Source organism: Dasypus novemcinctus, chromosome 25 (genome assembly GCF_030445035.2).
Source record: "Dasypus novemcinctus isolate mDasNov1 chromosome 25, mDasNov1.1.hap2, whole genome shotgun sequence".
Taxonomy (NCBI): domain Eukaryota; kingdom Metazoa; phylum Chordata; class Mammalia; order Cingulata; family Dasypodidae; genus Dasypus; species Dasypus novemcinctus.
The window spans coordinates 8,129,646-8,145,224 of record NC_080697.1 but is presented as its reverse complement, the minus strand read 5'-3'; the positions used below and the strand labels follow the sequence as shown (position 1 = coordinate 8,145,224).

Below are 15,579 nucleotides of genomic sequence, written 5' to 3'. Positions count from 1 at the left end.
GGATTTGTCCTCGGTGGTGCTGCAGGGACAATTACCAGACATTGTAGGTCCTCCTAAGGCCCACTGGATGGAACGTGGGAGAGTGTGGGCTATGATGTGGACCATTGACCATGAGGTGCAGGATGCTCAGAGATATATTCACCAAATGCAATGAATGTCTCATGATGGTGGAGGAGAATTTTGCTATGGGGGGGAGTGGGAGGGTGAGGGAGGTGGGGGATATATGGGGACCTCATATTTTTAAATGTAATATTTAAAAATGAATAAATAAATAAATGAATAAATAAAAAATAAATAAAATATAATTTTAGTGGAAGGCTAGGAACAAAAGAATGAATGGAAAGAGTTAATGATGGAATCACAAGGGAGAAAACAAAGAGTAAGCCTAGAGAACACTTTAGAAGTTTTGTTGGAAATAAGACTAAAGGAGAGCTTTTTAAAACTATTTTTAAAGAAGCTTTAGATTACATGAAAGTTACAGCAATTATATAGGAGGAGAATTACTCAGCCATACGGGTGTTTGTGCAAAATACCAGAAATCTGTTGGCTCTTATAAAAGCTGTTTATTTGCTGGTAGAAGCTTACAGTTACAAGGCCCTGAAGAATCCACTTGAAGGTCACCAAAGTCTGTTGCCACGTGTTGAAGCAAGAGCTCTGCCTGGTCTCTCCTTCCTTCTTCCTCTTAAGGCTCCATGGGCCCAGCTTCTTCCCATCTCAGCTGTAGGCTGGCACAGGACTCGTTCCTTTCCATGCCTTCTCAGCTGCTATGCTGCTCTGTTCTCTTCAACTGCAAACTCTCAGGCAAATGGCTCTCCTCTCCCCAGGCTTTAGCTGATTGAGCCTTCTCATTTCTGTCACATGACAAAGTTCTCTCCTCTGAACTCCATGGAGGTCTCTCTCTCTTCCCGTGTACTTTTTGAGGGGGTGTCTCCTGATAGCAGCCCACTAAGGGGTGGGGACTCAATCAGAGTCATGCCTTTCTGACATGGTCGAATCAAAACCTTAATCTGAACAGGTAATTTAATCAAAACATGTCAGTTGATGCTAATTCATTCAAAGGGTAACACACCCAGAGGCATAGATTAGTGTAAAAATATAGCCTCTCTTTTTGGGATTCATAAATAATCTCAAACTGCCACACCATCTCTGACTGGAAAGGCTCTAGATTTACACTTTTTCCTAAGGTGATACAGTAATGGTCTCCCTTCATTTTGGAGAGAACAATTTCATTATTCCGACTATACCATTTCTGGGCTATTTATATCGCCTCTGAATTCTAATTACAAACCAGCCAATTCTCTTTAGACTGAAATCTTTCTTGAAGTATCTATCAAAAGTGGTGTTTTAGTGGAGTGGGTAGAGCTCAGTGATTGAGTGCCTGCTTTGTGTATATGAGGTTCAAGTTTCAATCCCTGGTACCTCCGTTAAAAAAAAAAAAAAAAGCAGTGTTTTAGTTTGCTGGGCTACCAACACACAACAGACTAAAATGGGTTGGCTTTTACAATGGAGATTTATTAGATTGTAAGCTTACAGTTTTGAGGCTGAGAAAAATGTCTAAATCAAGGCCTCACCGGCTGATGCTTTCTCCCTGAAGGCCAGCTGCTGGACTCCTCTGTCATAGGGTAAGGCACATGGAGGTGTCTACCAGTCTCTCCCTTCTCTTCCAGTTTTCATTGCTTTCAGCTTCTGGTCCTCTCTCTCTTTGCTCCTGTGGCCTTCTCTCTCACCTGCTGTGGATTTCTCTGTGTGTCTTTCTCCATATTCATCCTATTCATAAAGTATTCCCGTAAGAGGGTTAAGACCAACCCTGGGTCATGCCCTACTGAAATACCCTAATCAAAGAAGGTTTCATGGGCAATAGGTTCTCATCCACAGGGAGGAATTCTTCCTAAGGATATGATTCTTACTATAAATTCTAGAATCCTTGGGTGTGGTCATGAAGGTGAAATATGCTGAGAAGGAACTTCTACCTAGCAGGGGGTATAGCTCAAGGGTAGAGCACTTGACTGTATGTCAAGAGGTTCCTGGTTCAAATCTGGGTGCCCCCTGCTGGGTTTTTGGTTTTGTCCTTGACCTAGTATTTTACAAACTAGAAATGTCCTTAACCACTACTCTTCCTCAGACTGTTGATTTTTTCAACTAATTCTCTCTCCTGGCATATTGAGATACAGTAGATTGAACAATTAGACCCAATTCTTCACCCTATACTGTAACCACACCTTTTGCCAAGTGTCTTTTCAGTTTCTTCCCCAGAGGTGGGTGTCCTTTCCACCAAGCAGCCTATAACAAATAGCTCATGCATTTTCACATTTTACCTTGAAATATCCTTCCCCAACTCTATAATCTCAGGTATCTCTTCTTCCTTCCATATTATCATGGGCCACTATTGTTCCACACTCTCTTCCCTGCTGACGAGAACAGATTCCTTCCCACCCAACACTTCATCAGGAAGATATTGCCATCTATCTCAGGCTTTCCTTACAGCAGGTGCCCCTTCTCCATATCAATTTTTGTATTTCCATGTTTTTCTTGCAGTGATATTGCATATCATGCTGCCCCAAAAGTCTGTGGCACACAACAATCACCATTTAGTCTAATGTTCATGGTTCTGCAAATTGAGAGACAAGAGCCAGCCTAGGCTGGGATTGGCTCTGTGACTCTGCTTCAAGGTGCAGGTCTGGCTAACCTTGCCTCCTCATGTGAGTTTGGCCCACTGGTGGACCATGGGTATTCTTTCTGGGCCACAGGCTGCAAGGGCAGCCTTTGACTGGAAGAGCGCATCTCATGCAAATAGTGGAAGTACATGAGGGCAAGCACAACCTTGCAGGCTGATTTCCAGGGCCTGCTTGCATCACATCTACTAAGGTCCCATTGACCAAAGCAAGTCATGGTGTGCCAGTTATTGGGTTATTCACTTAGTTAACCCAGCTTCAAATTCACCCTTCCATACCTGCACTGTGGTAATGGAGTGAATTCCTTAAAGATTTCTAATTTACAGTGAGCAAAATATTAACATACGAACCCTTGTCAGTAAACAGTGCTGGGGAAATACCGCAGGAGAAAGGGGTCTTCAATTCCTAGTTCTTACTGCATATTTTTGCTTTTTTAACTGGCTCCTGCTGCACTGTTGATCAGTGGTGCAAATATGTGTACCCCATGTGGGAGGCTAGAGAATGGAGTCCCCAGGCAACCTCAAAGACATGGCCAGGCTGCTGACCAACTTCCTGTCCACATCCCCACCCCAAATGTGGACATTGGGGGTGCTCCAAGTCTCACACCTACAGCTGTGTCCCTCACCCTCTATGTGCAGCCTACTGGTATCCGCTTGCTTCTGGTCCAGAGGTCGGTTTCCCATGCCCACCCCACCACATGTGGGCACTGCCTGCTCCAGGTGTCACACTTACAAGGGGTTCATCTCCACCCCAGAGAGCTGCTTCCCTCTGGGGACTGTGACCAGCTCTGGTTGGGACAATTCAGTGAGTGGGCTGCAATAACACCTTCTTCAGTGAGATATGAACCCCAACCTTGGGGAGGGATTGCCTGCCTAAATTTGTACTTGCTTAGGTACTCTCCCTCACCAGGGCATCCTGTAGAATTTTCCTTACATCTTTATAGTTACTCTCCTTTCATAACTTAATAATTCTTTATAGTAAATGCCCCCTGTTTAAATTGCTGTGTGGTCTTCATCTCCCATTTTGTCCAAACTGATAGATACGGTCAAGTTCAGAGTAAATTGGTGGAAAGGACACCCACCTCTAGGAAGAAACTGAAAAGTCACTTGGCAAAATGCGTGTTTACAGTACAGGGTGAAGAATTGGGGGTAATAGTTCAATCTACTAGATCTCTATATGCCACGATGAAACTCAGATGAAAAAACAATCAACAGTCTGAGAAAGAATAGTAGTTAAGGACATTTCTAGTTTGTAAAATACGAGGTCAAAAAAAAAAAAAACACAAAAAGCCAGCAGGAGGCACCTGGATTTGAACCAAGAACCTCTTGACAGACAGTCAAGTGCTCTACCCCCTGAGCTATAACCCCTGCTAGGTGGGGGTCCCTTCTCAGCACATTTCACCTTCATGACCACACCCAAGGATTCTAGAATTTACAGTACATTCTGTTCATTCTTAGGCAGCCCCCAGTAACTGAAGACCCACAAACAGGCAAAACTGCCACAAATTGACCCTCTTTTGACCTTCAATTCACCCTTCATTGCCCCAGAGACCCCTCACTTGGCAAATGGGCACTTTCCACCCTACATCCTATGACATGGATGGACTCCAGTACCTAGTGGCAGGGATGCACCAGGTTTCAGAATAAGGGCTCTGAGGCAGAATCTCCCTGCATCCGTCCGTCCTTCCTCCTCCTGTCCCTGTTGACCCATCCTCAGTGCTCTCATTCTTCCCCATCCTCACACCTGCCTTCCTCTCACGTCTCACAACTTCTGCTCTTCTTCCCTCTTTCTCTGGTCTAGTCTGTGTCTTGGGTAGTGTCTTCGGGGTTTCACTGAACCCAGGGGAGACAGAGCTTTGGGGAGTCTTCCACCCCTAAATCCTTCAGGCAAGCCCCTGAAGACACTCGTAGCCTGCCTCATAGGGCCATAGCCCAGAACCAGAGAGCCCATGGCCTAGTTAGGGAGCTCACCTTGCCCCTACCCACAGCAGGAGATGGATTCTCCTGACTATGCCCATTTTCCTTGGCAAGCATCCAGTCACACAGTGAGGGCACTCACCAGTCCTCCCTACAAACCAGCAGGCCCTAAAGGTGACAAGGATTTACAGAAAGGACAGGAAAGGGATGCCACTGGGTCTCAACATAATCACCCTACTGAAGCAAGTTAGATAGGGAATCAGTAGATGGATCTGGAACCTGGTAGAACAACTGCCGCCATTAATACGTGTCCTACGGTACCCCCAAGATGGCTGCTGGAAGAACCTCACAAAAACTTCCATTCTGGATGAGATGTCCTCCAGAAGCCAGGAGAAGCCCCACAGTCTCCAGTCCCTTATCATTGGGCCCTACAGGGGAACTGATGGGTGGGGTAATCAACCAAAGCAGGAAACAGCTGGGACTGCCCCCTGCCCTTAGCAAAGGGGCAGAACAGTTAATGGTTTAAAAGGCAAGCAGCAGGAAAGCAACCGGGAAAGTCCCTGGGCTTGCTCCTGCCCTGTTCCTGCCCTCTGCACCCTGTTCTCGCTGTTTTTCCCCTGCCATGATGGTCACACAAGTAAAACCTGGGCATTTATCATCTATCATGGGGGATTGTAATCTGTAAATCAGCCCTCTTTATCACTCTTCAGCCCCTTCCTCACTCTGGGACCAAGGATCTGTTATTTTCTCTTCCCTCCTTACCTTAATAAATCACTGGCCCTATCAGCATGGCTTGCTCTTGAAATTCACTTCTTGCAATTTAGCCAAGAACGAAGAAAAACATCCGGCAGCGTATTTTGGCGCTGCCCTCCGGGAGGTTACTGGGGAGTGAAACCACGGCCGACAGCCTGTCTGAGGCCTGCTTCTGGTGCTCCATTTTAAAAAGGTTTGCTTACGAGCCCGCACAAGATGTTATCCCAGGAGGGGGGCCCTGGGCACAGACTCTCTTTGCATCTGTGCCACCTGCCCAGGCTTGTTAGGAGGTTGCGGGCACAGGGCAGGGGCCCAAAGCAGGGCCCTGCCAAGGCAGGGGTTCCCCAGCAGAGCTCCAGGGCTGTGGATCTGGCTTTTCGAGGCTTTGTAGCAGCCATCAGCTTTGCCCTGGGACCTGGCAGCCATTGTCTTCTCCCACCCTCTACCTTGGGTGTCAGCGGCAAAGACGGAGAGCAGGGGGCCTGCGCCTCCCCGCAGGTCCACGCCTGGACCCCCTTCCCATCAGCCATACCCGGCTACCCGGTAAAGGGCCAGGGTGGATGGCAGTGGCTGGCAAGGCCAAAGCAGGTGCCATCGGGGTTCCCTTCTCCAGAGGGGGTCACAGATCGGGACATCCATAACCTTTGCCCACAATTCACATTCCTACCTCCTACTACTGAATTTCTCATTGCAGGTTTGTGTTAAAATGCTTGGGAATACTTAAAAACTGTAAAATCAAAAATGCCTTTGCTAGTGAGGAAGTGATTGGCTCAGGGCCCCAAGACCTGACAGCTAGAACAACTGATCTGTTCTCGCTTGATGGTCTTTAATGGCTGGTCTAACCAGGAAACCCCTGGATAGTGAAGGCATAAAACCAGGACTGCTTTCTAAACCTCTGTAAGAATAGGATGAAGAGGGTTTTTGCCCCTTCTCCAAGAGGAGCAATCTTCGGCTTGGCAGCTTCAGAAAGCTATTCGACCCCAAAATATGTTTGGTCTGTCTCCCAAGTTCAGAACAACCCAGAAAAGCCCAACGGCAAGGGCTCTATGATTCCCAGGGTGGCAGGAATCCGAGAACAACCAAACGTCCCCTGCTATAATAAAACCATTTTGCTCTAATAAAATTATAATTTTAAATCAATGCTTTCCTGGATTTCATGAGTCATTCCAGTGAATTCTCTAACCTGAATTTGTAGGCAGTTGGTCAAAAGTGTGAGTGGCCTGGGGAGCTTAAGATTCTGACATTTTCATTTTGAAAATAACACTTAATTCCCTGCTTCATAGAGGTCCTTTTGAGGAAATCCTGGTTATATCACTGCCAGGGGACACACGGGGGGGCGGTCAAGAGGCCAGAATTTGCACGGACACTTAGCCAGTGCTTTCTGCTGCACCGATGTGTCTCCCAGTGTGGGCTGAAGACCATCATCATCAGAATCACTTGGGAAGCTGGTTAAACATGCACATGTCCAAACCCATGCAGGATTCTCAAAACTGGAGCTTCTGATGTTGGACCCAGAAATTTTTTTAAACAATTTCAGCATGCGATTCTGATGCACGATTACAAATGAGGGCTGCTGCTCTGCAGCATGGCTCGTAAATAACATCTGAAAAGCAAGGACTTCTGTGCCAGTGTATGGATGGAGCCATCCACGAGAAATTTTACCAAAATTTGTATGTACCTTTGGCTTGATGCTAGCCAGAATCATGCAATCTACACTGCCTTGTGCTTGACCAGGGAAAATGCCCGCTGCCTCTCAGTCCCAATGCTCAGTAGGTTCCCGCAGAGCTAGAGTTTTCTGGTGAGAGGCTGGCTCTCCATTCATTCTGGAACAGAATCAGTGCCTGAGGGTGATGAGCCCTGCCTGGCTCTTTGTACTTATTGAAGCCCCTTTGCCGAACCAGCATTCAGGAATAGAGCAGCATGTGACTTCTCTGGGAGAAGCAAGCTCCTCCAAGACTGCCACCCAACCACATGACTCTGCCTCTCATCCCCAGCCCAGCCTACCCAGCATGCCACACGCCCCCTTCTCTGACATACCTGAAGTGGCTGCAGGGTGGGTGATGGGCTAGGGAGGGCAGGCAAGAGTGGGTGTGAGGTCCCCAGCAATGACACCTGATGGAGATCCAGATGAGTTTACGTTGCCTTGGGTGAGGACGTGAGTAGTGGGAAGGAAGAGAAGTGGCCAGACTTGAGATGGGCTGGAAATGTGCTGTTTTCCTGGGGAACATCAGTGTTTCCCATGACTAAAAGTGGACCATATAGGAGAGAAAAATGGAAAGGAACTATCTTGAGTCTGCCCCTTCAGGCCCAGTAGAGGGATGAAGGGACTCCAGCAGCAAGAAGCTGGAGGTGAATGTTGACATTTGTATGGGCTGAGGAAGGAGTCACCATTGACGGAAACAGATGCAATTGCCAAGTAAAGAAGCTTCAGAGAGATGGTCAGTAAAGTGACCTCCAAAAAGTTCACAAAAACTTGCTGAGAATGCTTTCTCTTGTGAGAAAGTGAGAAAGAAACATCTTGAAACCTGAAAGCTCACAATTTTCTTTTGCCTCACCACTCCTCCCTATACACTGCCCCTCCGAAAGAGGTTCTGAAGCTGTTAAGATGGAACGGTGGAAAAGAAGAAAAGTACAAGGTAGAGAACTTGAGAAAGACAAAGTCTCACTTTCGCCATGCAGGTCGTAGACTTGAAGCAAGTCTTAAAAGAGAGAATGAGAGAGGAGTGAGCATTAAGTCCTGTTCAGGGTTTTCATTGTTGCACAGGCTCAGGCATCCTCATTTCTGAATTAAGACTTGAGGATAACTGGAGTGACTTGAACCAAGGGTAAGGAGGAAGCCATGGGACCTGCAGAGTCTACACCCAAGGACAGGAAACGGTTACCAGCTCCTATTGTGTGCAATGTAAAGGAATTTTCAGAGACAAAATTAAGGGATTTAGATTTTTATTCACACTGTAAAAGGAATCCTTTGGAAAGTGTAAGGCAGGAGAATTTTATGAAAAAAAAGATATTTTAAAAAGATTGTGGATGGAGAATTTACCATGGGAGGGTACAATGGAAGCTCAACGAGTCTGCTGGTACAGTAACCTAGTTAAGGAATTTGGCACCTTTAAAAAGAGTTATGGCTGTGGAGATGGTAAGAATTTACGAAATTTGATAGACATATTTGATTACTGATGGCTGTAATATGGAGTAGGAAAGAAAGAGAAGAACCATGGATGAATCCAGATACAGAACCTGATCAACTGAGTAGCTGGTGGGGCCATTTGTTTTGATGAAGATAAAGATGAGCAGTACAGGAAAGAAGGAGTGGATCAAGATCTCCGATTGAAACTCATTAAGTTTACGATGTCTTGTTAGACATCTAAGTGAAGAAGCCAGATGTGAAGTTTTGTATGAGTCAGAGGTCAGAGCTGGAGCTAAAGATTTGGTTGCTTTACCTTACAGATATTATTTAAAGTCACAGAACTGGATGACAGTAGACAGGATATGGAAGGAAAAGAGTTAGGCAAGGAGTAGTAGCAAAGAACAGAGGCCAGCGAGGTAGGGGGAGAACCAAGGAAATCTGTCATCACAGAAGCCTGGAGAAGGGAGGGATCTGCTGCATCAGCTACTACTGAGAGTCAGAGTTGGAAGAGGACGATATATCTTCCACCACTGGCTTTGGCTCTGGCAAGACACAGGACATCCATGACCTTGAAAAATATAATTTTAGGGCGAGGGGGGGGCAAGATGGCATCTGAGTGAGTGCACCTTATAATCTCTCCTGCAAAGAAGCAGCTGAGTAGGGTTGGAATCCTGCTGGACCAGGCTGTTTCAGGTGTTTGCAGGGCAGGAGGTGTCTGGATGTCAATTTAGTGGGACGGTGACAGAGAAGATTCTTGTAAAATGAAGAATTTTGGGTCTCTTTCACGGAGATCAGGGCTGTGCACGGGATGCTTCCCCCTGGGCCTGGTGGCCCGGTGGCGGCAATCCTGGAGGCATTGCTGCACTGGGGAGTTCCCAAGCCCTGAGCTGGCTATTCGGGGCCTTGCAGGGTGGGAGGTGTCTGGAAGTTGATTTGGTGAGACAGTGACGGAGGAGATTCTTGCGAGATGTGGAATTTTGGGTTTCTGACACAGATCAGAGATTCCGGCTAGAGCCCCTCCCCCTAGGGCTAGCGGCCCATCTGTGGTGGTCCCTGAACTGCTTGTAGTACAGCGGCACCCCCAGCAGGGCTTTTCAGGGGCTTGCAGGGCAGGAGGTGTCTCGAAGTCAATTTGGTGACACAGTGACGGAGGAGATTCTTGTGAGACATGGAATTTTGAATTTTTGTCAGGGAGGTCAGAGCTTCCGACTGGAGTCCCTCCCCCTAGGGCTGGTGGCCCATCTGCAGTGGTTCCTGAATTGTTTGTAGTGCACCGGCACCCCCAGCAGGCTGTTTCAAGGGCTTGCAGGGTGGGAAGTGTCCTGAAGTCGATTTGGTGAGACAGTGACAGTATAAGCTCTTGTGAGAGGTGGAATTTTGGGTTTCTGACACAGAGGTCAGACTTTGCAGCTGTGACCCCACCCCATAGGACGGGCGTCCAGCTGCGGGGATCCCTGAAGGCTGCATTTGCGCTGTGGTGCTCCCAGGCTCCCTGTTAACCGGATGCGTGCTACCCAGGTCTGTGTCCCCTAAACCCTGGTGGCCCACACTCCAGAGAATCACACTTCTTGAATCTGCAATATCACAGACTTTCCATCCTTGAATCCACCATGCCCTGTGGTCCATCTGAAGTCCTTGATTGTGCTAGCACTCAGCGATTGTGGGGGTTTTTTTTCTTTTTCTCTTTTTTCTTTTTTTTTTTTTTTATTGTCTTGGTTGCTAATCTTGCATTATCTCCTGGTCTTTTCTCCCATTGTATATCCCCCAAGGTCCTTTTTCATTTTTTTTAGGTTTTTTTTCTTCTTTTCTTTTTCTTAATTGTTTCCCTCCCTTTTCTTTGCTTACCCCCCCTTTTTCATCTCTTTTTTTTTTCTTTTCTGTCTTTTTCTTCTTATTTTATTTTATTTATTTATACAATAGGTACTGCAGGGAGCGCTTCACATTTGCTGTGGTTCCTCATCCTCCATCTACTTGTTTCTGTGTGAACTGATTTTGTCCACCTACACTATCCCCTCTCCCCACATCTTGCTATCCTCCATCATCTACTGTCTCTCTTACATTCCACCTCCCTATCTTTGGTACCCAAATTGTCTAAATTTTAATTTCTAATACCTTTGTTCTGTTTTCTGTCTTTTATCTGCTCTTGATATTATTGTCTTTCCTTTCTCTTTCCCTCTCTCATGAAAACACTGGCTTTTTAATTCATACTATATTCCTCCCCACATTCAGTTGACTATCTCAATATAGGTACTCTACTTACTGCTATAACTCTACACAACTTATATGAGTCTAATATCCATTCCGCAAGATCTCACATTGTTTATCTGTTAACATTTATTACCGATACTACTTTACGCATTTTCTATTCTTACGCAATTTCCTTTCCCTGGCCCTAATATTTTCCTTCAAAGTGAACTTAGCCAGCAACAAGAAATTAGAGTAAGAAGAACCAAGTGAAAAAGAGAAGACATAACACTTACGCAAGAACAACAACTAATTAATCCCCAAGACTAGACAAAAAAGCTAAGGAACTGATTAAACCCGTCAAGATAAAATGATGACCAGACAGCAACAAAAAACTACAAACCAAACCAATAAACAGGAAAACATGGCTGAATCCAATGAACAAACTAAAAACCAAAAAGAGGAGCAGAACATTGGACAAGTCATTAGAGATCTCAAAACATATATTAGAGACCAACTTAATGAAGTAAAGGAAGAGATTAACAATATGAAGAAAACACTTGGAGAGGAAATTGCAGACATATGCAGAAAGATAACAGATATGATGGGAATGAACACCACAGTTCAAGAAAACAAAAATACACTCACAGCAAATAGCAGCAGATTGGAAGAGGTAGAGGAGAGAATTAGTGATGTGGAAGACAGTACATCTGAAATCAAACAGATAGTAGAAGTGATCTATAAAAAGATAGAAAAAAATACAGCTAGGAAAAGGGACATGAATGACAATGCAAAATGCACAAACATACATATTATAGGCATCCCAGAAAGAGAAGAGAAGGGAAAGGGGACAGAAGGGGTGTTGCAGGAAATAATGGCTGAAAACATCCCAAATCGACTGAGAGATATGGATGTACATGTCCAGGAAGCACAATGCACCCCAAACATCATAAACCCCAACAGGCCCACCCCAAGACATATACTTGTCAAATTATCCAATGCTCAAGACAAAGAGAAAATTCTAAAAGCAAGAGAAAAGAAAACCATCACATACAAGGGAGGCCCCATAACAATAAGTGCTGATTTCTCATCTGAAACCATGGAGGAAAGAAGGCAGTGGTATGATATAGTCAAGGTACTAAAAGAAAAAAATTTCCAACCAAGAATACTCTACCCAGCTAAACTAGAAATCAAAATGATGGAGAGTTCAAAGTATTCACAGATAAACAGAAATTGAAAGAGTATGCCAACAAGAACCCTGCCCTTCAAGAAATTTTAAAGGGAGTCTGCAGGAAGAAAGGAAAAAACAGGAGAGGCAGAGTTGGAGGATAGTGTAAGAGCAACAAAAAAGACAAAAAGAGAAGGAAAAGGACAAACAAAATATGACAAACACAAGTCCAATCAAAATATGGCTAACATAAAGAATTCCTTGAAAGTAATAACACTGAATGTCAATGGATTAAACTCACCTATCAAAAGATTCAGACTGGGACATTGGATAACGAAATATGAACCATCTATATGCTCTCTACAAGAAACACATCTGAGACCCAGGGATACATGGAGACTGAAAGTGAATGGCTGGAAAACAATCTTACAAGCAAACAATAACCAAAAAAAGGCAGGGCTAGCTATATTAATATCAGACAAAATAGACTTTAAGTGTGAAACAATTGTGAGAGACAAAGAAGAGTACTACATATTAGTGAAAGTGACAATCTCTCAAGAAGAATGAACAATCATAAATATTTATGCTCCTAACAAGGGCACCTCCAAACATGTGAGGCAAACACTGGAAAAACTAAGTGAAAGAATAGATGCCTCTACAATTATAGTGGGAGATTTTAATACATCACTATCAACTTTGGGCAGAACATCTCAAAAGAGAATCACTAAAGAAACAAAATTTTTGAATAGTATATTAGAGGAGCTGGATCTAATAGACATATACAGATCATTACATCCGAATACAGCAGGATATACATTTTTCTCAAGTGCACATGGATCATTCTCCAGGATAGACCATATGCTACGCCACAAAGAAAGGCTCAATGAATTCAGAAAGATCGAAATCATACAAAATAATATCTCTGACCACAGTGGAGTGAAGCTGGAAAACTGCAAGGGCCAGAAGGCCAGATTTCACACCAAGATATGGAAAATAAACAGCACACTCTTAGAAAAACAGTGGGTCAAAGAGGAAATCTCAAAAGAAATTAATAACTACCTTGAAACTAATGATAATGATGACACAACATACCAAAACTTTTGGGATGCAGCAAAAGCAGTACTGAGAGGAAAATTTGTAGCCATAAATTCATACATCAAAAAAGAAGAAAGAGCAAAAATTGAAAAACTAACTGCACATTTGGAGGAATTAGTAAAAAAACAACAAAGTAACCCCACAGGAAGGAGAAAGAAAGAAATAACTAAGATAAGAGCAGGAATAAATGAAATAGAAAATAAGAAAGCACTTAAAAAGATAAACAAAACCAAGAGCTGGTTCTTGGAGAAGATCAATAAAATTGACAAACTTTAGGGACTAACAAAGAAAAAAGAGAGAAGATGCAAATACACAAAATAAGATATGAGAAAGGAGATATCACCACTGACCCCACAGAAATAAAGACTATCATAAGAGGATACTTTGAAAAACTATATTCCAACAAAAATGACAATTCAGAGGAAATGGACAAATTCCTAGAAATACATAAACAGCCTATATTGATGAAAGAAGAAATTGATGGTCTCAACAAACCAATCACAAGTAAAGAGATAGAATCAGTCATCAAAAACCTCCCAACTAAGAAGAGCCCAGGGCCAGATGGCTTCACAGGTGAATTCTACAAAACATTCCAGAAAGAACTAACACCAATCCTGCTGAAACTCTTCCAAAAAATCGAAACAGAAGGAACATTACCAAACTCATTCTATGATGCCAACATTACCCTAGTAACAAAGCCAAATAAAGACACCACAAGAAAGGAAAATTACAGAACAATTTCTCTAATAAACCTAGACACAGGCAGCCCAAGATGGCCGACTTTGAGGATCGGGTGTCGGATGAGGAGAAGGTGCGCATAGCTGCCAAATTCATCACTCATGCACCCCCAGGGGAATTTAATGAAGTGTTTAGTGATGTCTGGCTACTACTTAATAATGACAATCTTCTCAGGGAAGGGGCAGCACATGCATTTGCCCAATATAACATGGATCAATTCACACCTGTGAAGATAGAAGGATATGATGATCAGGTCTTAATTACAGAACATGGTGACCTGGGTAATAGCAGATTTTTAGATCCAAGAAACAAAATTTCCTTTATGTTTGATCACTTATGGAAAGAAGCAAGTGACCCCCAGCCAGAGGAAGTAGATGGAGGACTGAAGTCTTGGAGAGAATCCTGTGACAGTGCTTTAAGGGCCTATGTGAAAGATCATTATTCCAATGGCTTCTGTACTGTTTACTCTAAAACTATAGATGGGCAACAGACAATTATCGCATGTATTGAAAGCCACCAGTTTCAGCCTAAAAACTTCTGGAATGGTCGTTGGAGATCAGAGTGAAAGTTCACCATTACACCACCTACAGCCCAGGTGGTTGGAGTGCTTAAGATTCAGGTTCACTATTATGAAGATGGCAATGTTCAGTTGGTTAGTCATAAAGATGTACAGGATTCAATATCTGTTTCGAATGAAGTCCAAACTGCCAAGGAGTTTATTAAAATCATAGAGCATGCAGAAAATGAGTATCAGACAGCAATTAGTGAAAACTATCAAACAATGTCAGACACCACATTCAAGGCCTTGCGCCGGCAGCTTCCAGTTACCCGCACCAAAATCGACTGGAACAAGATACTCAGCTACAAGATTGGCAAAGAGATGCAGAATGCTTAAAGGCTGAATGTAGAATTCTTCAGTACGAGGGGGAGAAAAGGATTCATTCAACATATGGTCATATGATAAATAGGTGGTTTATACACAAGAGTGATATTTTGCTAGGGTTTTCAAAGTCAACCGGTTTTCTAGCCTCATGGAATACTGCTGAACCTCTAGCATTGTTTTCATTCATTTGTGTTCTTTGCCTTGTAATTTTCTGTTCCGCTATATTTACTTGTAAATCTTTTTTTTTTTTTTTTTCTGCCACATTTAATGTTGGAGAGAGCTCTATTCAGGAATCATTTTACTGTTTAGAAATTTCCCCAGCCATGAAGCCCTGTTACTGATACAGACAGGTAATATGTTCAATACTTTTTAACCCATCCTGCAAAGCACTTCTGGTACTTCATTGTTTTTACTGATTCACCAACAGCTAAAGAGGCTGTCTTACAGACTATAGCTAAATGGAAGACACATTCATCCAACTGCTTTGATTATCACTTAGAGCATCTCATAACTGTAGTTTTCAAAATTTTGGATTGGGACTTTCAGGTTCTTTTTCGGGTGCAAAGGAAGTTTTCTGGAAATTCCATTACCAGCTTCTCTGGGGAAGTTGTTTTTATTTATTTATTTTTTTTTTTTTTATTGACTTTGTAATAATATTACATTAAAAATATATATGTGAGGTCCCATTCAACCCCACCCCCCCACCCCCCCTCTCCCCCCCCCAACAACACTCGTTCCCATCATCCTGACACATCCATTGGATTTGGTAAGTACATCTTTGGGCACCTCTGCACCTCATATACATTGGTTCACATCATGGCCCATACTCTCCTCTATTCCATCATGTAGGCCCTGTGAGGATTTACAATGTCTGGTGATTACCTCTGAAGCACCATCCAGGGCAGCTCCATGTCCCGAAGACGCCTCCACCTCTCATCTCTTCCTGCCTTTCCCCATACCCTTTGTCCATTATGTCCACTTTTCCCAATCCAATGCCACCTCTTCTATGTGGACACTGGATTGGTTGTGTCCATTGCACCTTT

The 15,579-nt window shown here is 43.8% G+C and overlaps 1 protein-coding gene across 1 annotated transcript; it reads left to right on the top strand.

The window, feature by feature from the left end:
• Positions 1-13,682: 13,682 nt before the first annotated feature.
• On the top strand, positions 13,683-15,144 carry LOC101443652 (F-actin-capping protein subunit alpha-1-like). Its single transcript, XM_012525398.3, is given in 1 exon segment — positions 13,683-15,144. A coding segment is annotated over 1 exon segment (861 nt). The 5' UTR covers positions 13,683-13,687; the 3' UTR covers positions 14,549-15,144.
• Positions 15,145-15,579: the final 435 nt, after the last annotated feature.